Source organism: Medicago truncatula, chromosome 7 (genome assembly GCF_003473485.1).
Source record: "Medicago truncatula cultivar Jemalong A17 chromosome 7, MtrunA17r5.0-ANR, whole genome shotgun sequence".
Taxonomy (NCBI): Eukaryota; Viridiplantae; Streptophyta; class Magnoliopsida; order Fabales; family Fabaceae; genus Medicago; species Medicago truncatula.
The window spans coordinates 29,474,071-29,501,263 of record NC_053048.1 but is presented as its reverse complement, the minus strand read 5'-3'; the positions used below and the strand labels follow the sequence as shown (position 1 = coordinate 29,501,263).

Below are 27,193 nucleotides of genomic sequence, written 5' to 3'. Positions count from 1 at the left end.
AATCAAAATAAAATCTAGTTATAGTTCAAACTATAAACAATTCTAGAAATTTTGAAGTGTTATATTTTCATGCACCGTGGAGTATTTGAATTTCTTAGGGAAATTAAAGACTTGTTGCTTTTATGAATAAAATGCCTTATTTGCTAAGGTGTTGTTTTTGGGGGACCATTACCCTTGAAAATTCGTTTGCTTTTTTAATTGTTTTACTCAAGTGTTTGGTAGAAGTTACTCTTGAAAATTTCATGCATAAGGTGTTTATACTTTACAATCATTTTCAAACCATGTTGGTTTGCATGAAGGCAAGTTTTCTTGAAGGGTGCCAATTTATCTCATGATGATAGCAATGGCACAAAAAGTTTCTCTCTATGAGATATAGAATATTTTGTGTTTTTCTCTTTAAGTGTTGCACGATTATCATGAGAGTTGAGACTAACTTTTAATGATACATTTAGGTTTTGCAACCTTTTTATTTTTGTGAGTCATAACTTTAGTTGATTTATGGTCTTCCACTTTCGTTATTTTTTACGATGTTTGCAAAAAATTTATGCAATTTTAACAAAATACTTCGGTTATTTTGATTTTTGTAAAGTTAGTTGCAAGTACTTAATGATGAATTTTATGATTCAACATGTTGTTTTTAAATTAGATTCAAACTAGAGTTCTCTGCATGGTTTAATTTTTGGTTTTGGCCTATCAGACCCTAGTCACGGGCGGCGGCTAACAACCAATGATAATCCTCCAATGACCTCATGTCGGAGGTTGGTGGAGCCCATACATTCACCAATTTACCAACTCATCTTCTTTTAGTATATTTATATTTATCAAAATAAAGTCGCTTTTTTTTCATAAAAAAGTTAACAGGTTTTAATACAATTGACCATTATTGTTGAGTGTTGACTCACATTAAAAATATTTATGTTTCTTTTTTATTTTTTTTCTTTTTGTTTTTAACATGTTATTAATATTTATCTTAAATTCATTTTATTCAATTTTTTCCTTCTTTTTTTTCTAGTTTTTTATTTATATAATTATTAATATTTTACAAAAAAAGATTACTTATATTAATTATACAAATAAAATATTTTTATATTTCATGCATTGAATTTATACCGTAATTTTAATTGATCTATTGAATTCTAAACAATAAGTGCATGGATTCTGATCCATTTATAATATAGAATGGATGCAATGAATCCAACCATTAACTAATTGTTTGTTGGTTGGATGGTATGGATGAATTAATGCGGGAATAGATGAATCAAATTGTCAGGCCGATCTTTTTGTTGAACAAAATTGTCACCCTTAATAAAATATTTGAATAGTATAATATGATTGTATTTTTTATTTTTGCTTGGTATTGAATATGCGACTTTAACTCACATTTGACAAATCATATCAACTCTTTATCAAGTGTGAGACTCTTTGCATCTTCCATCCAACACTTGGAATATCTCCTGCTCCCAAAAAAAAATAAAAAATTAGTGCAATTTTTGGGTCGGGAAGGGGAGCGGTTGTTGAACCATTAGGGGGGCCTTTCTAGGTTGGATCATCAATTGGGATAAAAGCAACCTTAGAAGTGAGTTGGATAGATGATATTCTTCAAAAAATTAAGACATCAAGTATAGGAGTTCTCTCACTTATATACAGTACTGTGAAACATGATGTGATGGTTGGCTTGTAGATCCTGTGTTGATCAACTCTCGACGAGTTGCAGTTTTTGATTATTATTTTTTTAAAATTATTAATATTAAAATTGGTGTGGCAAGGAATCGAACCTGTAACACCATGGTAAAATGCTCTCACCCAAACCACTTTGCTATAGTTTTTATGTTGTTAAAGCTTTACTTTGTTAATATATATATAGTTGCTTTTCAAATTTTGCCACACCAATATCAACTGTCTGGATCCGCTCCTGCTTATATATCGCTTAAATTTTACCCTTCTATCTAATGTGGAACTTTAACTCACACTTGACATATCACAACATTCTCTCCCTCAAGTGTGATACTATTTGCGTCCTTGAACCAAGTTCAGGAATCAGACCCACTTCACCATACCCCCACACTAAGTCTAATTAGACTCTAATGTTGATGTTCTGCCACGAAGGGGAGTCTCACTAGATCATATCATCACACTGGACTAAGAAAAATCAACATAAGTGAGTTAGACACCACATTTTCTCTCAAAACTTTAAGGTATTAGGTACATGCATCCTCTTACTTATATGTTGCTTAAATTCTACGATTATATCCAATGTGGGACTTTAACTCACATTTGAAACATCACAAAATTAGCTGAAGCCTTAAATAGTGGTAAGAGATTTAAGTATTTAAATTTAAATTAACAGAATAAAATAACATGAGGGAAAAGGTAAATAACAATATTGCATGCTACATGACCGCAAGGAATGGAATCTACCTTTCCTACATTCAATCTTTGATCACTAGGTAGTTGAAAATATAGTGAACACACCACTCTATCCATCAGTGACGGAAGATCGACTCATCTGGAAAAATGAAAATCATGGTGAATACTCTGCTCGTAGTGCATACCGTTTTTGTGTGCAAGAATTACTTGATACATCTCATTTCAAGGTACAAGGCTCTTGGAATCTAATCTGGAAGCTCAAGATTCCCCCAAAGGTAAAAAACTTTACGTCTAAAAGATAAAGGAGTCACATGTCCTATTGATTGTACTCTGTGTACGGTGGGCAGTGAGGATACACTTCATTTATTTTTTCAATGTCCAAGTAGCTTAAATGTTTGGAGTATGCTTCCTTTCTTTTCTTCTATTTCTGTTTTGCTACAACAAGATATGGATAGCAAGAATATTATTTTCAAAGCATTACAGGATTTATCTAATGAAGATGCAGCTTTATTTTGTTGTGTGTTGTGGAGTATATGGAAACAAAGAAACAACAAAGTGTGGAATGAGGTAATTGATACTCAAGTCTATGTTATGGAGAGAGCAAAAGTTATCCTTCATGATTGGCAAGATGCACGTAGGTTTCGTAATACATCTTGTGCACATCCGCGACAAGAAGGAAATGTGAAATGAATCAAACCAGCTCAAGGAAGATTTTAGTGCAATATTGATGCTTCTTTCTCATAGCTTTCTAATAGAGTGGGAATAGGAGTCTGTATAAAGGATGATACAGGCACTTTTATTTTGGCAAAAACTGAATGGTTTACTCCAGTCTGTGAGGTACATGTTGGCGAAACTCTTGGATTGTTATCATCTATGGAATGGGTTAATCCATTACACTTGGGACCTATCGATTTTGAGCTTGATGCCAAAAAAGTGGTGGACAGTTTTTCATCTACACATCAGGATGTTACAGAATTTGCGATGATTATCCATAATTGTAAAACTATCTTTGAACAATATTATGTCAACTCTAGTGTTGAGTTTGTAAGGAGACCAAGCAAATGAGGCAGCCCATAGATTAACTAAGGAGGCCACATCTTTAGCAAGTTTTCAGATTTTGGTAGAAATACCATATTATATTAAACACATTTTAAGTAATGAAATGATATAAGCTTATTTCCTTAAAAAAAAAAAAAAAAAAACAATATTGTTTACAATAATATTAAGCAACACAAAGATAATGGCCATAGTAGTCCAACCAACAATGTCATTCAAGATCTATAACTAACATGAATGTTTATGAAGAAAAAAAAAACTAACATGAATGTTGGAAAATTATTAAATTTATTCATCTAGAGTTATAGGAGGTCGTATGTCTTTTTGTTTGCCAAAATCAAATTAATAGCAATTTAAGAAGTGAAACCTCCATCAATAGCTATAACTTGTCCAGTGATGTATGATGCAGCTGGAAGACAAAGAAAGGCAACTAGTGATGATATCTCTTTAGGCTCTCCCATACGACCCATAGGTGTTTGAGACACTACACCATCTACAGCTTCATCTCCTTCATTATCATTCTGTAAGAAGTAGTTACATTATAAACATTAATACCATTAAGTTTATTTTCATAAGTGATACTTATTATGCACAATTCTCATAAGACAATAGTCAATTGGGATTTTCAAGTAATACTCCTCAAATAATTTTTGTCAAAAAGATTATCACTTTTAGGTTTTAATGCAATTTTAATTATTATTTTTCAATTGTATCCTTGAATGAATATTATGTGTAATTGTGTATCACTCCAAATTTATCTTTTACTCTGCATTTATGACGATAAAAATGCATCAATAGTTACTATTATGTGTAATTGAATAAAATCATCGTTTTATTTATTTATCATGATTTTGTTAATATATGTGAAATGGTCGAATATGACAAATATTATGGGATGTGGGAAGTACTTAAAAATTTGATTATTGTACTTTTTGTATCGAAATCATTAACAATCTACTCATAATCAAAGTTCTTTTAGAGTAAGAGTGTTTAATTAATCAAACTTTAACTTAATTTATTTTAATTAATTTAATTCTTTGATCAAGATCTTAATAATCAAGATCTGAATAATTACTACCATAATTTAAAGATCTTAATTAATTAAGGGTCAAAAGTGAAATATTAAAGATCTTAATTAATTTAAAATTATTTTCTCTTTTGCTGAAAATTCTTATTTTAATTCATTAAATAGATATTAATAATCAAGATCTGAATAATTACTACCATAATTTGCAGTATATTTTTCAAGATATTTCCAACATTTACTACCATCCAATCCTTTCATATGTACTACATGAAAATTCATCCTTATTAAAGATTCTATAGAGAGTGATTTTTTTGTATAAAACAATGTTTCTGATTAATATATTTTTAATTTGTAGGGTATTAACGTATAAATATTTTTAAAAATTTATCCAAAACCCTTTAAAGTCGTAACCACAACTCTCACTTCCAAAGTTGTTAATTTCTCTCATGTTTTTCAATCATATTATCAAAGTCATTCCCACATACACCTCTAAACTCTCAAACAGACCCTAAGTATGGATTTGGAAGCTTAATAACGACGACTTGTTTTCAGTTTAAGAATTTTATGGGTTAATATCCAATTTTGAAGTGATAGCTGATTTTCCCTTGTATAGAGTTACTTGAAACAATTTTATTTCATTGAAGATTTCATTGTTTGCTGGAAGATTGTGGTCAGGTCTTCATCTTGGTTAGAAATAAGTTGTGAATTGACAAACCACACCTTTTTGTCATGGGGTGCAATTCATTGGTTTGATATCTCATCGAAAGAAAGTAAGAGATGATCATCGTTTGATTGGGTTAGCTTGTGTGCGCCCAATTTAAAAGAATCGCAACCATCTGATTTTTCGGTAATCACGATTACCTATTAGGTTCACTTATCAAAATGGTTAAACTATTCAAATTGTCAATGATTAATTAAGTTTAAAGTTAATGGTTTTCTTATGATTACTATAGGTGGAGAATTCAACCTCTCATATGTCTAAATGTTGTTTTACCTACTAGATGATTAACTTTATGTTTTGGTTTGATGGCTATGTTTGTTTGGACTCCTCGTAATCCTTGACTATTGTATATTGTCGATCTCTACATTTCTCGTGTTGTGATTGTGATTTTTAATATATCACTTTTGACCTTTTAAAAAAATAAATATATAAATCGAAATATAGATTTAACACTTTAAGATATTTCTCTCTAAAATTCAACTCATAAATAGGGGTCGGAACTTTTACGGTTGGAGAGACAGACTTAAAAGTTGCGTCAAACAAAGTAGTTAAATATGAGAAAACATGTTTTATATAATCAACATGTTTTTATATCATTTCTTTTGACACTTTTAATTTCTAACGTCAGAGGTTGTTGACCATCTACGTAGGGTTCAAAGGGTTATGCATAGCAATGTCATTTCTCTTAGGTCTATGAATTTTGTGTTTACGAGGATTGATTTTGCCATCTAAAAAGGAGTTAAGTTCATCTCCATTTTGTCATTTGGTAAGAGATAGATACAAAAAAGTAAGCAGTTGGTCTCACTACTATTAATTATTTCTAAACTTCTTTGTATTTTTATCTCTCAAAATGAAAGAAATTGAGAGACTAATAAAGGGAGAGAATCTTAACTCTCCAAAAAGGCCTAACAACGCAATTTATTACTCGTTTACCTTCTATTCGTGAATAAGTATAATTCTATATGGTCACACATACCGTGATAGATTGCAAGAGTGATGTCTTGACAGGTCCAGGTGCCACAGCATTTGCACGAATATTATCTTTTGCCCATTCCAATGCCAAGTTCTTCGTGAATTGATTCACAGCTCCTGAATTGATTAACTAAATTTGCTTAGATAGATTAATTTTGTGGAGTGCATCTAATATCAACTTCAAAATATTAGTGTAAAGGTAGACTTACCTTTTAATTTAAATAGAACATTATACTTTATCTCTTTCTTCTGTATTATAAAATTTAGACAAAATTTAGTCCCTTAATTTAATTTCAGATAACAGTTTGGTCCTTTATCTTTTTTTTCATTTTAATTTGGTCCTTTTTATCCATTTTATTATACATTTTCAAGCTTTAAATCTAATATTCTTATGCAAACATAAACGAGGATCATAGATTTGAAGACCAAAAGATCATAAGAAAATAAAATCATGAATTTTAAGCTTAAAAATGTATATGAAAATAGACAAAAAGGACCAAATTGAAATGAAAAAAAGATAAAAGACTAAACTGTTACCTAAAATTAAGTTAAGGGACTAAAATTGTAATTTTGCCTAAAATTTACTATTTTACAAAAAATAGTAAAGAAAACAATCTTTAAAACATTTTTTGGGTTCATATTAAAATACGTTTTTTGTGACATTTTTAATATAAACAAATTTATTGAAAAGAGTATAGAAGAAGATACTCAAAACCCACTACAATGAAATAAAATCGGACTCTTTAAGATAAAGGTTTCATTTCTACGGTCCCTACAATGAAGCAATATTACGAAGATAAACATTTAGCATTGTTCACCACATCTTAGATGTTCGTCACCTTTCCGTTAAAATGGATATTATTATGTTCTAACTAAATACATCAAACTTTATCTAAAAGTCCTAGTTCAACTGACAAATGTCAAAATTATAAGGTCGGACGTTATGACTCAGATTCGAACTCAGAACCTCACAGTTATGTGAGTTTAATTTCAATGGATTACCACTTCATCTAAAACAAAAATAAAAAAAATACATCAAATCTCTGTGCAATAAATTACAAACACTACTACAAAATTGGGAAAATATAGCGCCTCATTAATAGCGCTTTTAAGAAGAACCTCTAACTCTGATTAAATCATCAATTTGGTTTTAAACTATCACATTCTCTTCAATCCTTAAAATATACAAATATATTAAGTAGTCATTGAACTATACTTAATCCATCAAAGTAGTCTTGGACCCAACATTCACTCTCTTGTTCTTTAGAGATTTCAAGAATTATTATTATTATTATTTTAAGGGACTATAATAATATTTTAGAGACTATTTATATATTTCGATAGTTCTTGGATCAAATTGAAAAGGAGGTGATAGTTCAAGGTTAATATTTATGGTTTCTTCATATTTTAAAATCCCTTAAGCACCTCCATAACCATATGCTCATCAAATCTAAATTTATGGTTTTTTTTTATAACTTGAACTTAACAGAAGGATCAAAAACAAAACTTTAACTAAATGCAAGGATCAATGATATATTTAAACCTAAATTAAAAAGTGGAATATTTTTCAATCAAAGGCCTCCCTCTTCCAACTCACCCAATTAATTTTTTTTTTCCAATCCTCCACTCAAAGGAACTTGCTTTGAATTTAAAGTTATTCATTCAAAACCTTTTCTTAAACTACTTAACACCACTCTACCTCCCATAGACACAGAAAACTATCATCTTTTCTCATACTCAAATTTTATTATCAATATGAAAATTCATCATTCTTAAGTAAAAGGAAACATACCTTTGGTGGCTGCATAAACAGATAAAACAGGAATAGCTTTTAAACCTGCAACGGAAGAAGTGAACACTATGCTTCCATATCCAGATTGTTTTAGAAGAGGATGTGCAAGTTGACACAAATGGTAACCAGACACAAAATTTGTACCCAATGTAGTGTTTATATCTTCATCAGTATTATCTATTATTTTCTTACTTGTAGGTTTTGCAGCATTGTTTACCTAAAAGGTAACATTATATTTTGTCAAAAATAAAAAAGAATTATATACATGTTTTGACTTGAGCACTTAGAACAAAACAAATAAATAAAAATATAAATGGATCGTACTAGAATATTGAGCTTTCCATGAAAGATAGAAGAAACAGTTTCCATTAATCTTTTGCGTTGTTCATGAAATAATATATCACATACTGATCCTGTTACATTAAACCCTTTGTTTTTCCACTCTTCCAAACATTTATTAATATCTTCTTCATTACGTGCACATACATGCACAGCTGCTCCAAATTCTGCTAACTCTTCCACAATTGCGTACCTAATTCATAATAGAAAAATAAGAAATAACAAGGAATTATCACAACATTTTTTTAACTAAAAGACTATATTCATTTATTTGGTATATATAAAAAAAAAACACAAATTCAATGTTCTTTTAGAGGTAGATTCAACGTCGTTAAAACCGTAAAGAATGAACATATGAACAAATGTATAACAACCAAGTAAGAAAAAATGAAAAATTATTGTAAAAAAAATAAGTAACATAAAACAGCAAATATAACTTAAATCGATTGAAATACTCATCTTGGGATCTAAAATGTTGATGTCTAAATCATTGATTTACTTTTTAATCCATTGAATTTGTTAAGCAAACATCTAAAAAAAACAGAAAATCCAACAACAAAGCACAAAGACAATAGACAAAACATTGTCCCAATTTGACAACAAAATTATGAAAAGAAAACTATATTTATATAGAAAGAGGTGGGCTATTTGAACAACCATTTGTGTGACAACTTCAGGACAACCATAAATTTACAAAGAAAAATATAAGAAATGATATTTGTACAACCATTTTTGTACAATTTTTGTACAACCTATTCTCTCATACTCACATTATCTTCTTATTCTCTCTCTTCTTTTTTCTCTCTCTATTGTTTTTGACCAATAAGAAAAGAGCACAACAAGGTTGTCCCAAAAGTTGTACCAAAAGAGTTGTTCAAATATCACTACTCAAAAAATATGTATCATCACGGAACCAAAACAATAGAGAGAGAGAGAGAGAGAGAGAGAGAGAGAGATAATAAAAATATAATGCGAGTATAAGAAAAAAAATTATCACAAAAGTTATTATAAAATGATCGTACAAATATCATTTGTCATATAGAAACCACAATTATTTACATAAAAAAAAAAAGGGGAACAACGATGGTTATAAGAAAGAAGAATAGAAAATTTAGAGAGAAGCTAACTCAAGAGAAAATTTAATTAGAAATTGATTTGTCTACTAATTTTGTCATTAAGAGTTAATTAGATATATAAGGAAATTACCCAATGCCTCGGGTTCCACCTGTTACTAACGCAGTCATACCATGCAGTGACCATCTTTTATCCTTGAAGCTGCTTAACTTTGTTTCACCCATTTTTCTACCTTATGAAGGTCTTTGATTTTGTTTGTAAAGTAAGCATATATATATATATATATATTCCCAAATACAGTGTGAAACAAAGTTGGAGATGGAATCTATTTCCATATCGACATCAAATCATACATTTGAGATTTCAACGACTTTTAATCAAGAAAAAAGATGAGCATTTTATCGCTTACTATGTTATTCAACTTCAACTAAGAAAATGTGCCATATTGATATCGATTGACAACAATAACCACTTATTTCCAAATTTTCTTGGCTGACAGATACTAAAAACAAAGAACACCAAACAAAGGAAAAAATCTTTCAGAAAGCAATAAGGTAAGCAATGATTTTGATATTAATCAATCGTACACGGAAATACAATGATTGAACTTATCATAAAATTTAAAAGCAAAAAATTAAATAAAAAGCATACCGCTGGAATTGTATCTATCTATCTATGTATATATTATAATTCTACTAAGTAGTGGTGTTCAAAACTGAACCAATCCAATAGAATAACCACAAACCAAACAAATCAAACCGAAACCGCAAAAAAACGCATTTGGTTTGAATGTATTCATATCACTTTTTTACTTAACAGCATGGTTTGGTTTAGTTTGGTTTGCGGTTTTACGAACCAAACCAAACCGCAACATAAGAAAAACTTTAATTAAACATATGACACTAGATCAATACTCATAGAAACTCAACGGAAACTCTTACAAAATGAAATATTTTTTCTCTTGTTAAGTTTTTTCTTTACTTTTTATTTCAAAAATATATTTATGTGCTACTTGAACTTTAGAGAATGATAAAATCTTAATCTTTTATATTTCTTACATAATAGAATTACTTTGCGTTCACATTTTTAATTTGGTTTACGTTGTTTGCTGAAAATAATAGTAATGTTAAATGAAATTAAAAATATTGTCGGAAGTATTGCTGGAAATATGTTGTGTTTTACCTTTTTAACTGAATTTTCATGTTGAAAACAAAAAAAATGTATTGTCTCGCAAAAACAGTATCAACCGATCCAATCCAAACCTCATTGGTTTGGTTTGGTTTGGTTCAAATTTTATTTTAAAAGTCAACCGAACCAAACTAAACCACATACTTTTTTATCTTTCGGTTCAGATGACTTTTAGCCTCAACACTGAACCAAACCGCACAGCAAACATCTTTACTATTAAGTATTCCTAAATCACTTCTCAAAACCTTACTTCTTTTTTTTTTCCTCCTAAACCATAGTGGTGCGTCCTTAATTATAGCATTATCTTATTGTTAGTTCTACCCACTCACATATTCATATTCATATTCATGAACTTGACAATTCTCCTAATTGCAACGATCCACTGCACATGAGTAAGCTTTTCTCTTTCTCCTTTTTATCCATGCTCCTCAACGCGGTTTTCCAATCTCTTTCAACTTCAAGCACCATCTTCTTTAATGTAGATCAATGGCGGAACCAAAATTATTATAAAGTTTGAGGAAAAAAATTGCAACACATTTTTTTTCTCTGCAATTTTTGAGATGTCAGAAAATAATCAACATTCAAAGGGATTTAGATAAAAAATTACAAGCAAATAATCAAAAAATCTAAAGAAATTGTCCAACAAAAAAATATACATAAAAATTTTATAGAGGTTTATATAAAAATTTCAGAGGGATTTACATAAAAAATTGTAAAAATTTTGGGTCAAAGTCTGGGCAACTACTCATGCTAGTTGGGCCTTGGATCCGCCCATGATGCAGATCAATACTTCCTCTTCTCTATTTTTTCAATTTCTCTTTCTTCTTAATATATATTTTTACAACGTGGTTTCTTCATTTTTAATTTTGCCTCTACAGAAACCATCTTTCATATTTTCTTTAAGGGAAATGTTAACTTGTGTCCTAACAGGAACCATCTTTCATATTTTTTTTAAGGGAAATGTTAACTTCTGCCTTAGGGCACAAGATAATGATCTTAAAATAGAATTGAACAATAAATATTGTATTAAAAAGATAAATTTTTAAGTTTTTAAGGTTGTGAATGCACAATTTTCAAAGTTGAATTTCTTTATTTAGTTTCTTATCTTGTGCACTTAGGCACAAGTTAACAAGACCATTTTTTTAATACTTCTTTTACGTAATCATAATGATTACTTAATTCACACGTATTTTAATCGTGAGTCACATGGGTAGGAGTCTACAATAGATGAATCCTTTCGCATCAATAGGGTAACATTGGCTACCCCAAACATGTTGATGACCTAGGGGAGCATTTTATGATTCAACATGTGGTTTTTAAATTAGATTCAAACTGGAGTTCTCCGAGTGGTTTAATTTTTGGTTTTGGCCAATATCCAACCCTAGCCACTAGTGGCGGCTAACAACCAATAATAATCCTCCAATGACCTCATGTTGGAGGTTGGTGGAGCTTAGACATTGACTAGACTGCCACCACTTCAGCAACAAATCTTCTTTTTAGTATATTTATATTTATTAAAGTAAATAGTCAGTTTTTTTTTTCTAAAAAGTTAATAGGTTTTAATACAGTTGACCATCATTGTTGACTCAAATTAAAAATATTTATGTTTCTTTTTAATTTTTTTTCTTTTTGTTTATAACATGTTATTAATATTTATGTTAAATTCATTTTATTCAATTTTTTCCTTCTTTTTTATTTATATAATTATTAATATTCTACCAAATACTTATATTAATTTTACATAAAAAAATATTTATTATTTTATGGATTGAGTTTATAATCTACAATGATTTATATATAGTTAAATAGAAATGAAAGTATTAAATTATACCTTCTATTGATCACTTAGGAATGTATAAGTTTTTTGAATTAAAACAGACGGAATGGATTTAAGTGATGGATGGAGCGAACTTATAGGACTGGATTGTAACGTTAATTAAATATGAGACAAAAATGAAACCACATAATTACTTAAGGGACTAAAAATGTAATTAAACCATTAATTTTACGTGGATACAAGAAACTAAGTTGATATGCGAAAATGCAAAAAATTAGATAGTTCAGAATTTAAAATTTAGCACAAAGATAAAGTTAGATAGATCAAGAATGAGATAGGGATTACTATTGACAAGGACTAGAAGAAGAAGCTCAGGTATGAGATATGGTAGGAGATAGGCTCTGTTTGGTAAAAATAGCGGATAACTTATAAGCTAGCTGATAGCTGATGACTGATAGCTTATAGCTGATGATTTATAGCTGATAAGCTAGTTGAAGTGTTTGGTAAAATTAACGGTTCAACTGACTTATAAATGTAAATTGACATAAAAGGACATTCTTATTTCATATTAAAATTTATATTCATTAATATTTAAGTATTTATAATTTATTAATTTAATATATTTTTATGCATTATCTTTAGAAAAATATAAAGAGTATCTACTGAGAAAACAAAATATAAAGAGTAAAAGATTTGGACGTAAAGAAAAAGTATGGAAATAAAATATAACGAGTTTAGTAAATTTAAGTAATAAAAATAATGTTAAGCCTAACCAAAAGAATTTAAACGTCACTACATTTTTTTTGCCCTTTTTATGAAAAATTATAACGTAAGTCATGATTTTTTTTATTTAAACAAAAGACAATGATCATTTTATTTATGTAATATATATATATATATATATATATATATATATATATATATATATATATATTATGATGTACGTATACTGCAGTTGCATAAAAACATAATTAATTATATCTATTATTACAACAAAGGAAGGCAATGGATATTTATAAGGTAATTATATCTATTAGTTAAATTATAAAGGATAAAAATGGATTTTAGATAAAATATTAAGGGTAAAATTGGAAGAAATATTGAGAAGCTATAAGCTATAAGCTCAAACGCTACTTGGAATAGCTTCTGAACAATAGTTTATAAGCTCGTGAAATAAGCTATAAGCTCATGGTGAAAAAGCATTACCAAACAAAGCTAATTTTCGTCAGACGAGCTTATAAGCTATAAGCTATAAGCTCATTGTGGTGTCTTACCAAACAGACCCATAATATCATACCCTTAAAATATGTGGTGTAGCAGGATACATTTAATGCTATTAGTGTTTAAGCAGCTCAGGTATGAGATATGGGTAGGAGATAATATCATACCCTTAAAATATGTGGTGTAACAAGATACATTTAATGCTATTAGTGTCTAAGCAGCTCAGGTTGAGTTAACAGATTAGATTATCTTATGTGTGTGTTTCGATTGAAGGTTTAGGAGGTGAAGAGAGGGTTTACTTTTCTTTTTTAAATTATAGACTATATAACATGTTTTTCTAAAATAAAGGTATTGAAATATTATATAACTGTTTATCATGTTAATATGTTAACATTTTATGGTGTCCACAAATTTAAAAATGAAAAATAAACTCTTCTTTCCTTTCCTTATTTAAACCCTCAATCCAAACACACCAAGTAAAGTTTTAGGAGGATTTGGAATACTTATTTGAGGGTGAACTACTAGGAGGAAAAACTTTTTTAGGAGGGAACCTAAATATACCATCCGGTCAGTGATATAAGCAAAAGTTTGTGATTTTTAGATTTCATTCATTAAATGATATATGTAGTCTATAATAAATAATACATACATCATTTTAGGAGACTAATTTAGCTTATTCAAACAAAAATAAAAAAGATTTCATGCATCATTTAATGAATGATTCTAAAATTCAAACTTTTATCACCAAGAGGTTTTGAGGGATTGATGCCGATTGGCTACAACAACCACCACATCAGGCATGTGTCGTTAATTGATTGCCTAGCTCAAAAGATTCGAAATTTCAATCACATCCACCCCTTATCTAGATTCTTCCCTTTTTTCAATTTTTCTTGGCTGAAAGAGACTAAAAGCAAAGAACACCAAACGACAAAAAGGGAAAATCGTTTCATAATCTTCTTTACAGCAATTGACAAACCATTATTTTGCTCCCGTTTTCTTTTTTTGGTTACAAAATTTTAGGATGAGAGGATGGTGTCTCAGTCTAAGGTAGGGAAGGCCTTCGGGTTCAAAAAACACTTATAAAGGTAATTACATTTACATCCCTCTAAAGGCATTAGAGGAGTTCGAACCCGGATTCTCTCGTTTACCACTAGACCAAGCCTTTGGAGTTATTTTGCTCCCTTTTCCTGTCTATGTAAACAATTATTGAACTTATCATAAAATTTAAAAAGCAAAAAATAAAATAAAAATCTAACCGTTGGAACTGGATGGTTTCAAAACGTTGAACATTATATGTGATGAAATATAACGGGTAAGTTAACGAGATCCATCTCTTTGAATTGAAGTCCATAATAAAGGGTTCTCTAATATTTATATGAATAAAAAAGACAATTTTAAAAAATATTATGATCAAGGAAGATGAAGGTTCAATAAGCACAGTCAAACATACATCATCTGAGTTAATAACATAAATAAACAAAATTCATATAAAAGTCATAAAATTAAAATGATCAAAATATACATGATTTTGAATCAGTTATTGTTGACGTTCAAGTCATTAATTAAATATGCATTAGATCAAAGTTACTATGTCAATCTGAATTAAATGAAAACGACAATTGTAATTTTTTTTTGTCAAGAAAAAACACTACAATATTCCGACCACTAGGTGGCTTCTCAAAGAACATTTGTTTTGCTTTTTATTTGATTTGGCTTTCTTGTGTTTGGACAATTTGGCGCGACAACATTGCTACTGTTTTCCAACATCGCTTCTACGCATATGGCCAAAGTTAATCTACAATCCTTCTGGTGATTGAAGATAAATGATCCAAATTTTGTTTTTAATTATCATATGTGGTGGCTTATTCCTCTTTTATGTTTGGAAGTTCATAATTATAACTCCAATATATTTTTTGTGTTTTTTAGCATGCTTGCTCTATGGATGTAACACTTAATTCCTTGTTGGTAACCTTATGTAACAAATATTTTTCTTGACTCACCTCGAGCACCTCTTGTGCTTAAGAGACTAAGTTTCTGGTTAAATGTGAGCTTCTTCAAAAAGAAAACACTATAATAAAATAGAAAACTAAATAATGTTTTAACAAGACGTCGACCAAAATAATGTCGCACTCAAACGACAAAATCATGAAAGATGAAGAAAGAGAAATGAGAGAGAAAAGATAAAGGAGAGAGAAGGTGAAACTTCATTCATAAGAAACATGAATATGCAGGATATATTATTACATTTATTCATCTATGAAGTATAACCTCCATCAATAGCTATAATTTGTCCAGTGATGTGTGATGCAGCTGGAAGACAAAGAAAAGCAACCAATGCTGATATCTCTTTAGTCTCTCCCATACGACCTGTAGGAGTTTGAGAGACTATACCAGCTATAGCTTTATACCCTTCAGAGTCATAATCCTGTAAGAAACAGTATAAACATATTTATACTTATCAGCAACTCTCAATTTTAAATATGCCTATAATGAATTGTAATTATTTAAATATTATCATCAAATTAATGATTAGAATTATTACATTTTGTATAAGTTTCAAGGTATTTAGGATATAATTTAAAATCAATATAAGAGAATAATTATACACAATCCTTTCAATAATTATCCTTTCTTTGTAAAAAAAGAAATTTATACAATCCTTTCTATGCTAAATAAAAAAGTCTAAACGTGAAGTATTACTACTTTTTGTAGTGGATTTTATAAGCTAAAAAAAATAATTATGAAAAATAGTAAAAGTTTAGAAGTTCATGTTAGATGCACTCCAAAAATTATTTCATAACTAAATGAAGAATAGCTTAACTGTTAAAAAAATTCACCTTAAACGTAAATAAGTGGAGTATCCAGGGTTCGTATCTTTACCCTTACATATACTATACATTATCCTTAACCAAATGAGATAAGCTCACGGAGACTTTGCTCGATACCTTTCATAACATGCTGGAACTACCCCTAGTCCTATATAAATATACATGAACAAATGCATACCATGACTGATTCCAAAAGTGATGTCTTAACAGGTCCAGGTGCCACAGCATTTGCACGAATATTATCCTTTGCCCATTCTAATGCCAAGTTCTTTGTGAATTGATTCACCGCTCCTGAATCAATTTTTTATTTTATTTTATATCTTATCTCAAATTTAATTATCAAATTCAATTTATTTAAGAGGAAGAAACATACCTTTGGTGGCTGCATAAACAGATAAAACAGGAATAGCTTTTAAACCTGCAACGGAAGAAGTGAACACTATGCTTCCATATCCAGATTGTTTTAGAAGAGGATGTGCAAGTTGACACAAATGGTAACCAGACACAAAATTTGTACCCAATGTAGTGTTTATATCTTCATCAGTATTATCTATTATTTTCTTACTGGTAGGTTTTGCAGCATTGTTTACCTAAAAGGTAACATTATATACATTATATTTTGTCAAAAATAAAAAAGAATTATATACATGTTTTGAGCACTTAGAACAAAACAAATAAATAAAAATAAAAATGGATCGTACTAGAATATTGAGCTTTCCTTGAAAGATAGAAGAAACAGTTTCCATTAGTTTCTTGCGTTGTTCATGAAATAGTATATCACATACTGATCCTGTTACATTAAACCCTTTGTTTTTCCACTCTTCCAAACATTTATTAATATCTTCTTCATTACGTGCACATATATGCACAGATGCTCCAAATTCAGCTAACTCTTCAACAATTGCGTACCTAATTTAAAAATAGAAAAATACACATGTAAGAAATAACATATAAATTTGTTTTTATAGAAGAATATAATTTTTTTTGGAATATAATTTTTTAAAAATTAGCCATCTATCAATTACCATGTCAAACATATTAAATTAGTAACAAAAATTTAAAAGAATAAAATACAAAATCAATTTAAAAGGCAATATCTATTTTTTTTTTTCCTTCTAATTTTGCCATTAAGAGTTAAAATAAGAAAATTACCCAATGCCTCGGGTTCCACCTGTCACTAACGCAGTCATACCATGTAGTGACCATCTTTTATCCTTGAAGCTGCTTAACTTTGTTTCACCCATGTTTCGGTTGATAACTACACTTGAGATGCTAAAGCTAAATCTTGTTTTTGTATGTGAAGAAGTATCAATAAATCTTGTTGATAACTATACTTCTATATATAATGTGTTGTCAGGAACTGTGTGGTCGTAAACCCAATCTTATCGCCAAATGCTATGTGCCACACATAGAGCTGTCAAAACGGGCGGCCCGGCTCGACCGGGCCAAGGGCTTTTAAGGGCCGGGCTAAAAAGCCCGGTTTGAATATGGGCTGCAAAAAATGAGCCCGAGCCCGGCCCTATACGGGCTCCCGGGCTAACGGGCCGGCCCTGGCCCGTATTTTTTTCTTCCCTTTTCCATTATTTTAAGTACGGAACATACATAAATATGCCGGGCTAACGGGCCAGCCCGTATCAGTCTCTCACACACACAGACCACAAAAAAAAAAAAAAAAGTTGTATTTTTTGCGGGCTTCCGGGCAGCCCGGAGCCCGGACGGGCTAGCCCTAACGGGCTAAGGGCTTTTACGGGCCGGGCTAAAAAGCCCTCTTCAATTTCGGGCTCCAATTATTCGGCCCAAGCCCTACATTTTATTCGGGCTTTCGGGCCGGCCCTTACGGCCCGGCCCATTTTGACAGCTCTAGCCACACAACCTGTAATTAATTTGTTAATTAAAAAAAAAGGGTTAGGGTTTCATAAGATTACATTAACATAATATAAGAGTTACAAGATAATACTTAATGGACTAGCTAGTTCATTTACTTGAAACCTAAAAGACTCAACAACATGAATATAATAACTCATTATAAAACTCGTGATCCAACAACAGGAGACATCAAGAGAGATTGTTAAACAATAAAACATAATAATATAAGAGTTTTTCTATCATATGCAAATTCGCACATATTAATAATTTAAAATAATAACTTTGAACTGGAACTTGTACACTATTGATATTAAATATATAACTTTTTAATAAGTAACTGTTGTTTTCAATAAAAACTTGCATATTAACAATGTACCTATCTGCTGAGTAAGCATGTTATGTTAACCATATCAGTGTTACTTCCATCTATTTGTTGTCTTAGTGAAATGAGGCATAAAAGGGAATCTAGAATCAATAAAGTTTCTATTTATGGGATTTGTAACCATAGGTGTTATTGGAAAACTCATTGGTGGTGGCAAAGATGCCACTAGTTTAGAATGCGTCGAGGTTGCCATTGATGAAACTGATACAGGAGCAGTTACCCCAATAATCTTCGAAACTGGCATAAGAGCAGTTACCCTCGTTGCATTTGAAACATCAACGCCACCAACTGACACTTGGGTTGATTGTTCTTGTGTACTTTGAAGGTTATTTTGTGTGTTGGATGTAGAAGCGTTATTAGTGTTTGGGCGAGCCATTTTAGGAAGGGATTTACCACTTCTTAAGCGCATACACACATGAACTTTTAAGAATAAGTTATGCCAAGAACAAATACACCAACAAAATGAAAAACTTTTTGAGAAATGAAATTACTAAAAGTTTGCACAAAAAAGGTCCAATTGGGTGCGCCAATTTGTTTACTGTGTTTTTGGTAAGCAATCACTAGTTTTAAATTTATTACGTGCTTGATCAAACTAGTAAATCCTAGGACATATTTGTGCAATATTTCTTAGAAATGTTTGAATGTTCATCATGTTCATAGATTTGAATGCAAAAAGATGAATTTAAATAACTATTTCAACTAAGTCGAAATTTGTTTAAAAGTAAAGGAAAACTTACAGTAAATGCAAACAATCTTTAGTGAAAAAGCATTTGATTAAATAAATGAATACTGGTACACAAAATCATACATTTTCGCAGGAATCATTTCTTGCTGTAGCATGGATAATTTGAGTGTTTAAGGTTTTTGTGAATGATTTGTGACCCTTATTCCCTATACAAAACTACTAGGGTTAATTAAGTTTTTGGTCCCTATAAATATGTGCAGTTTTGTTTTTAATCCCTATAAAAATAAATCACACTCTTTAGTCCCTACAAAATTTTCCGTTAGTGTTTTTAATCCCTGTTAAATTAAAATTTGTTTAATTATGCTTAAAATTTTAAATTTTTTAATGATTTTTTACATACTTGTTTAAAACATTATAAAAGGTTCCGCCACAATAAATTAGCTCAAAATTTTATTTTTAGGTCCAAATTTTCGTTAGTTTTATCTTGAATTTTTGGCGTTTTAAAAAAATTATATTTAATTCATTACATGTTAAAAAATTTTAATTTTTTTATAAAAGAGATTATTATAATGTTCTTAACATGTCTGTTAAAAATCATTTGAAAATATAAAAGTTTAAGTATAATTAAACAAATTTCAATTTAACAAGGACCAACACATACTTTTAGTCCTTATAAAATTAAAATTTTCTTAATTGTGCTTAAACATTTAAATTTGTAACATATTTTTCACATACTTACTTAGAATATTATACAGAGTTCCTCCGCAAAAAAGTAACTTAAAATTTTATTATTAGGTTCAAATTTTCATTAATATAATCTTGAAAATTTGGCTTTTAGAAAAATTCATATTTAATTCATTACATGTTAAAAAAATAAAAAAATTTTTTACAAAAGAGTGTCTTATGATGTTATGAACATGTATGTAAAAAATCTTTCAAAAATTTAGAAGTTTAAGCATAATTAAAAAAAAAAAAATTAATTTAACAGGGACTAAAAACACTAACAGAAAATTTTGTAGGGATTAAAAAGTGTGATTTATTTTTATAGGGACTAAAAACAAAACTGCAGATATTTATAGGGACCAAAAACTTAATTAACCCAAACTATTATATATACTAGCATGAAATAACTACAAATAACAGTCACAAACAAAGCTTTCAACGCATGTCTTGCTATGTTTCTCAAACTCTTGACAAGTTCCCACACGTCTTCGACATCTTGATCTTTGTCTCTTCGTAAACAGTTTGAATTTCTGCAGTCGAAACTAATTGTTTTTCAATCTCAAATATGCTAAGTATCCCAAATATGTAATAAATGTATCAAACTATCAGACTTTTGGAATATATGTCGAACCATTAACCATCCGGAATCTGACTAAGTGCCAATTCCAACTTGATATAATATTCTTTCATGTCGAATTGAGTATGTAAAAAATACAACCTAACAACTATCTGGAATTGACCGTACTCAGAAGAAGACAAATCTGACATGGTTTATGGGTCCCTCAGAGTTGGTATAACTCAGAGGCTGGATGACTCAGAGTCTGGTATTCAATTACTTTTGGGTGACTTCTTCTCTTCTGATCCAAAGTTTTGACTTCTAGTTGACCTTTCTTCATATCTTCTACCAAGTCTTCTAGCTTCTCTTTTGCTTATGATGTTCTTATATATGTTCAGACCTTGATAAATTTTAAATATATTTGAACACAAATCCAAATAAATATATTTGGGCACACACATAAAACCATAAAAAAAAATTGAATAATGTTAATTTATGTGATTAAATACTTTTCTTTAACTTTTTTCATTCTATGTGAGAATGTGCCTAACAAAATTAATTTGTGTTTGTGTCCATAAAAGATTTTTTCTCCATTTTGATGGAAAATACTAATTTTTTTCAATAAATTTTTACCATTAGTGAAAAGCTTAATTAAAATGTGCTTAAGAACATGATAAAAAAGAAAATATATATCGTTAGATTAAATTTAGTAGATCGCCGAGGTTCTAACATTGTTGCAGCTCGTGGGAAAAAAGGAAGACACGTAATGTTATGTTAACATCACAAACTAAGACTGTTTTATAACAGACACAGTACACCGTATCATCTGACAGAGTCTTTGATATTGACATGTCATTTCTGCAAACCTTTATTTATGTCACCAATATTGCTTCTGATGCATTATTGGTGGTCCAGAGCTTTAACTGCAAACCATTTCCAACTGATATTTTTCCGTTTATTAATAATGTTTCCATTTGATATCACTAGTAGACAAGTACAACGTAATTTTTCCAATTTTGTTGTAGTAGTTGGTCCTTGCCTCTTGGTGATGTTTTAATCTTCCTGCGCAACATGTAAATAGTGATTGTTATCCTTCATTTTCATTTTCTCTCAATAAAAGTTATCCTTCATTTCCCTCCAAATTTAATGATCCATGTTTGCATTATTTCAATGTGTCATAAGATAACACATGTGTGTTGTACGACTCTCAGAACCTTTCAAAAGCATCAAATAAAGTTACTAGTGCATTAGGTGAAACAGACAAACATGACATTATTATTCAATATCAGACTGAACTTTAATAAATGTATGGTGATCCAGTGGATATTGTTAGTCATCCCAAGCTTATTTTTGGGGTCAAGTCGACTTGGGTGGGTTGACCTAACCCCCATACACTCCTCTATGAGTGACGGTGGTAGATATAAAAAAATAAGGTGTGCACAATCAAGTGGGACTGCTAATTTTAAAGATGATGGATAGTGGATATGACTAAAAATACTTGAGTGATTTTGAGATTGAGGAACTTTATTGTATTTTAGATGAGAGAGTGATAGATAAATGATTAAAATAAATTATTTTGATAAAAAAAAAACTAATAGTTATGAGAGAAATAAAGACAAAGTAATTAAAGTCACCGAACACAAAGTCATTCAAGTGTAATACGGATATGACCATATGTGGACTAGTCCATGTTAGAATTGTCATAGTGTATTTTAAATTGTTATCGTGTTAAATATCTTATCATATGTTGATTGAACATTACTATATACTGCGAGCAAGTTTCTCGTGGAAAATCACGAACTATTACGTGTTACATTGAAATTGGTGTACAGTCTGTTTTTGTTGGAATAAAGGATGGTGTGGTGGCAATTTTTTTAAAAGCCTTCGTGACTCTTTCGCTATGTTGTTTGTCAAGGCCGGACCTTTAGGTGTGCAAATAGCTCAATGGAGACGGGTCTCCCCAAGGTATGAGTCTCAGAAGAAAAAAAAATTATAGCCCAGTAGTACTACCCCATTAAATTTTTTTCTTATTCTCTTTCTCTCTGATACCACGCGTTCCATCACCATCATTCCATCGGACTTTCCTTTTCTTCTTCCCCGATTTGATTTCTTTTTCCTCTTTTGTTGTCTTGTTTTAGACCTATTAGAATTGGGTCATATTACTTTTGGTGTTAGGTAGGTGTTTTTTGAGAGGATGATTTGAAGTTCCTCATGTATACGGTAGTGATTTTCACCTTTGAGTGTGTGCATATATACAACACCTTATATTTATCTTTTAAAAAATCTAAATGAAACGTTGTTCTTTTAAAAAAAATACATTTTTATTTTATTACGGACCTCTTTTCACTTACAGAACCGGCCTCCAGATTCGTAGGAACGGCCCTCTGTTTGTCTGGAAGTTTAGCATTACTGATGTTGATTGGATAGTTATTTTTGCCCGCGCATCCATTATCATAAGGATCCAATAGGAAAGAGATGAGCTCCATGAACCAAGCTTTAGAACAACGTAGCTTAAAGACCAAGTTTCCATCGATCATGGGCGAGACTTGAGAAGCAAGTAACCATCTCAAAATAGAGGCCCCTAGCTAAACTATATAATTCACTCACATTTTACCCCAAATACTAAAACTTCAAGTCAACCCTAGTTAGAATATGTTTGTGCTAGCTTTAAAAAATTGCTGAAGGCAAGGCATATCAATGAGTTCCTGGCTCAAAAACTAGCACCCAACATGCTAAAGATTATGCGACAAGCGGAATGCTACATAAAGGGGGAATAGATGAAACATTAAGAAGCGAAGCTGAGAGGTGGGGTTTGAGAAGAAAGAAAGAAAAAAAAAGAGTAAGTGAAAGAAATAAATGACGTTGGGAGGAGGGCTTTACGGACTTATTTATCTTCTAAATATAAAATCCTTCTTATTTTGATAACTAAAAATTGTATTGGAGAACAGTTTTGAGGGGTTTGAGAGATTTTAAATAAATTCTTCAAATTTAATATATGTTTTTATAATATTCTTAAAATTAAAAATATGTTGATAAAAAATACTAATTTATCACTCTCTAAAAAAAAAAACTCTCTTTTTGAGTCAAAAAAAAAAACTCTTTCTTCCTTTAAAAAAAAACACTTTCTCTTTCAAAAAAGAAAAATACTATTTCAAATTTTTTGAAAAATTTCTTAATTTCCTCCTATATTTATGTTCCCTAAAACTGTTCATTTCCCTCCCCTCCAAACTTCAAAACAAAGCATAAGAGTCGAGACAACTTCCCTCAAAGCAAACTGACCAATAATAACTCGGATAGACCCTTTCATGACTTTCTCACCTCTCCTCTAAATTCTAAAATGAGTGAGGTTCTCAAGGATCTCATGCACGCCAAGCTGCTGAAAAATCCACCCCTGCAAGAGGACTAATAGGCTTAGATAAAGCCAGCTAGTGTTCTTTCCACCAAGCGAAGAATCATGATCAGGGCGTCAAAACAAATTCATAAGCCCGGTTTTAATCTTGTAAGGGATGTATAAAAAAAAATTGGGTCCAAAAAATATAATTAGGCAGTATAAAAAATTTATTAAAAAACACAACCTAGTGAGCAATGAGTCTTGAACCTATCACCTTGCACTCATAGTCAAACAAGCAAGTCACCGCAACACTGTGTTTTGTTTAAACTTTTTATCATTTTTAATGTATATAATAACTATTTTACCGCCTTACAAATAAAAAAAGTATTTTGGGCTCCAAAAAATTGAGGCCCGGTAGCATAGCCCAGCTTCGATGGGCTATGCGTCGGCCCTGACACAATGAGTGCCACCAGTCGAATATAGAGATGGAAGTGTTAATCCATAAAGGATACTTAAAATATTCATGGATGATGATAGATCAACCGTATTATGAATCAAGTTTAGTCAATTATACTCATTAGTGTTCATTAGTTTTAATGTTTTAATTAAGGTTTAATACAAATTTGGGCCTCAAAACATTTTAGGCCCAACTCCGTAGAGTTGTTTGCACCTCCCAAAAAACGGTCCTGAGAATAACAAGAATGAGCCAAATATCAACACTACTATACACAATACTCAAACATGCAGGCAAGCTCTCAAGAGTTCATAATAGGCGTTTACCTCTTTGAAATGACTTTTACAAAGTCATCAAAAGCAATGCAAACTTGGAGATTGTACTAGAGGAGATTGTGCTTGACACTAGAGGAGCTACCATACCAATAACAACATGGAGGAAGGAAGAAAGCTAAAACCACTCTTTTTAAGTCGGTTTAACCGATCTTAAAAGTGCCAGCGTCAGTTAATTGCCGTTGAAAAATGCCGAGCGACAATTAACTGTTGTTGATATATGGAAATGATCAATTTCACAAGGGAGAAGAGTAATTTTCATATATTTGTCCATTTAGCCCACAACTTTATTAATATTGGATTGGATATTGCTAAAAATTATATTGTTGCATAAAAGAGAACCAAGTGAGCTCAAAGCCTAGTAGTATCTTGACATAAATGCTTAATAAATCTAATTCTATTATTAAAAAAGAAAAGCACATCTACCATCAAGAGGATGGCAAACAAGAATCAATGCAGGATTGTCGTTCGGATGAATGTAATAGGGATGATGAAGGGATAAGTTACCAAAATGACTTCATTTACACAAGAAAAAAATACCAGTTTTCCCTTATATACTAGGAAGTAAGAACGAAATAAGAGTTTGAAATATGCAGTCAAGTTTAAAGGAATCACATCCCTGTAACTAATTATTTTGCTCTTAATCTGTGTGGTAGTTTCCACTTCACATGTGTATACTTTCTTAATTAAGTTTAAAGCCAGTCATTAAGTTTTTATTGTATGAATATGCAGTCAAGTTTTTAACTCAAACACTCCCTAAGTGTAGCTAACCTTTTGGTTAACAATTTTTTTATGGTACAACCTTTCGGTTATCATTTAGCGATACTTATATTAATGTAATTATAAAATCCATTGTTAGACATCTAATGACGTAATCAAAAGAATTAAGGTTGAGAGCAAGGTTTTACAACTCGAGAGTTTACCTCAACTCGTTTTGACTAGATAAACTCGACTTGAGAACTCGTATAAGTTTACCTAAAATTAAAATTATATAAAATTTATTATATGCATTACAGATATAAGTTAATATAATATTGTAAATAGGTCGATAGTGTAAAATATGACTTAATTACAAAAGCAGATTATACCAAACTACCATAATAAAACGTTATGCTCAACTTAGCATCAAAATACAAAAATTAATGCACAAAATCATAAGTTTCATAAGTCTCTAAGTTTAAGTCATTCATAAAACCATCCAAAAAAGCAAGTTTCACAAGTTTCTAAAGTTGTTAATAAAACTATCTAAAAAATAAACTAGTTAATTTTTTCAAAAGGTCAACAAACACCACCACCGCAACCCTAATCGGCATCAAAATCTGAATTTCCACCGTCAGAATCGCAACCCTAACTGGTATGTGGTCCCATGTTCATGGTTTGAGAACTCAGAGAAGAAAGAAAAAGAAACGTTTCATTTCAGGAACGTGTTACTGTATAGGTAACTATTCGGTAAACGTTTTAGTCTTTGGGCTTGTAGAAAAGGAATTGGGTTTTGAAAAAAATGGGCCCAAAAAAGGGTCTTTTTTATTTTTTTTAGATGTAAACTCGTAAAACTTTGTAAACTCGGTCGAGTTTACCGAGTGTTAACTCGGTCAAACTCGTCAAATCTTCCAATTTTACGAGAAATCGAGTTTACCTCCAAGTTAACACAATTTTGATATGTAAAAACGTAAGTTTGGTAAACTCAAAATGTTAACACTCGATTTATGGAACATTGGTTGAGAGAGATTATATTGAATTTGATACTTGCTAAGTAGATTTAAAATCGTAGATATAAATTTGTTAATTTCAAAACATGTTTGGGCATATCACTGATGATGAATGTGTACATTTCAGGGACTTAATTAGAAAGATTTTATGGAAGGAAGGTTAAAATTTGCAGACAAACAAAAACATGTTCATGGTGCTTTCTTTTTACATGTCAATATTATCAAAGTTGTTGCCAGAGAGCCTATGATGACAAATTTGGGAAGTGCATTAAACTGTTTCAAATAATAAAGTAGTAATGGATTGTTGTTTTGACTTGGCAATTTTCTAACTTATAAATTAAAACAGTAAATTAAGGGGATTTTGCAAGTTTTGTTTGATTGGGTAAAACAAGTTGATTTGATTAGAGAAATAATAAAAGGGTGTTGATTTAGATTATTATCGGCAATTGGAATGCATTTGAAACAACATTAATGCGCGAAACATGTGAAAATTAAATATAACTCAGATCATGATTGAATAAACGACTTGCATTAATAAAATTCAACAAATAAATAGAGGTTTAAGTTAGAACCCTAATCAAAAGGTGTTTAGTTACCCATGGTAACAAAATACATAATCAAAAAGAAATAAAGGATACTCTAGAACAAAAAGTGGAGGAGGTGTGAGACTCCTCTTTTATGCTCCAAGTGATTGCCTTCCTTTTGAACCGCCAAGTTGTAAATGAATATTCTCCCGTGCAAGGAGCTCTATTTATAGACATATTTCATGTTGAATTTTGATTGAAATTATAAG

The 27,193-nt window shown here is 30.4% G+C and overlaps 1 protein-coding gene across 1 annotated transcript; it reads right to left on the bottom strand.

Annotated features, from left to right (window-relative positions):
* Window positions 1-3,614: 3,614 nt before the first annotated feature.
* On the bottom strand, window positions 3,615-17,663 carry LOC25498562 (tropinone reductase 1). The gene is made up of 11 exons (XM_013593492.3): window positions 17,515-17,663; window positions 17,064-17,271; window positions 16,736-16,952; window positions 16,547-16,653; window positions 15,803-15,959; window positions 15,334-15,337; window positions 9,481-9,534; window positions 8,260-8,467; window positions 7,936-8,152; window positions 6,148-6,260; window positions 3,615-3,944 (listed from the first exon to the last, which is right to left on the bottom strand). Exons 1-11 carry the CDS (start codon window positions 17,604-17,606, stop codon window positions 3,777-3,779), a joined length of 1,545 nt encoding a protein of 514 aa, XP_013448946.2. The 5' UTR covers window positions 17,607-17,663; the 3' UTR covers window positions 3,615-3,776.
* Window positions 17,664-27,193: the final 9,530 nt, after the last annotated feature.

What these genes read in the sequence shown, in the direction of transcription:
- LOC25498562 (XM_013593492.3), bottom strand. Translation starts at nt 17,606, where the DNA reads ATGGGTGAAACAAAGTTAAGCAGCTTCAAGGATAAAAGATGGTCACTA. An exon ending in AAGGAAAGCTCAATATTCTA is followed by an intron (nt 16,953 to 17,063) that starts GTACGATCCATT and finishes GTTACCTTTTAG; the next exon opens with GTAAACAATGCTGCAAAACC. An exon ending in AGACATCACTTTTGGAATCA is followed by an intron (nt 15,960 to 16,546) that starts GTCATGGTATGC and finishes TGTTTCTTACAG; the next exon opens with GATTATGACTCTGAAGGGTA.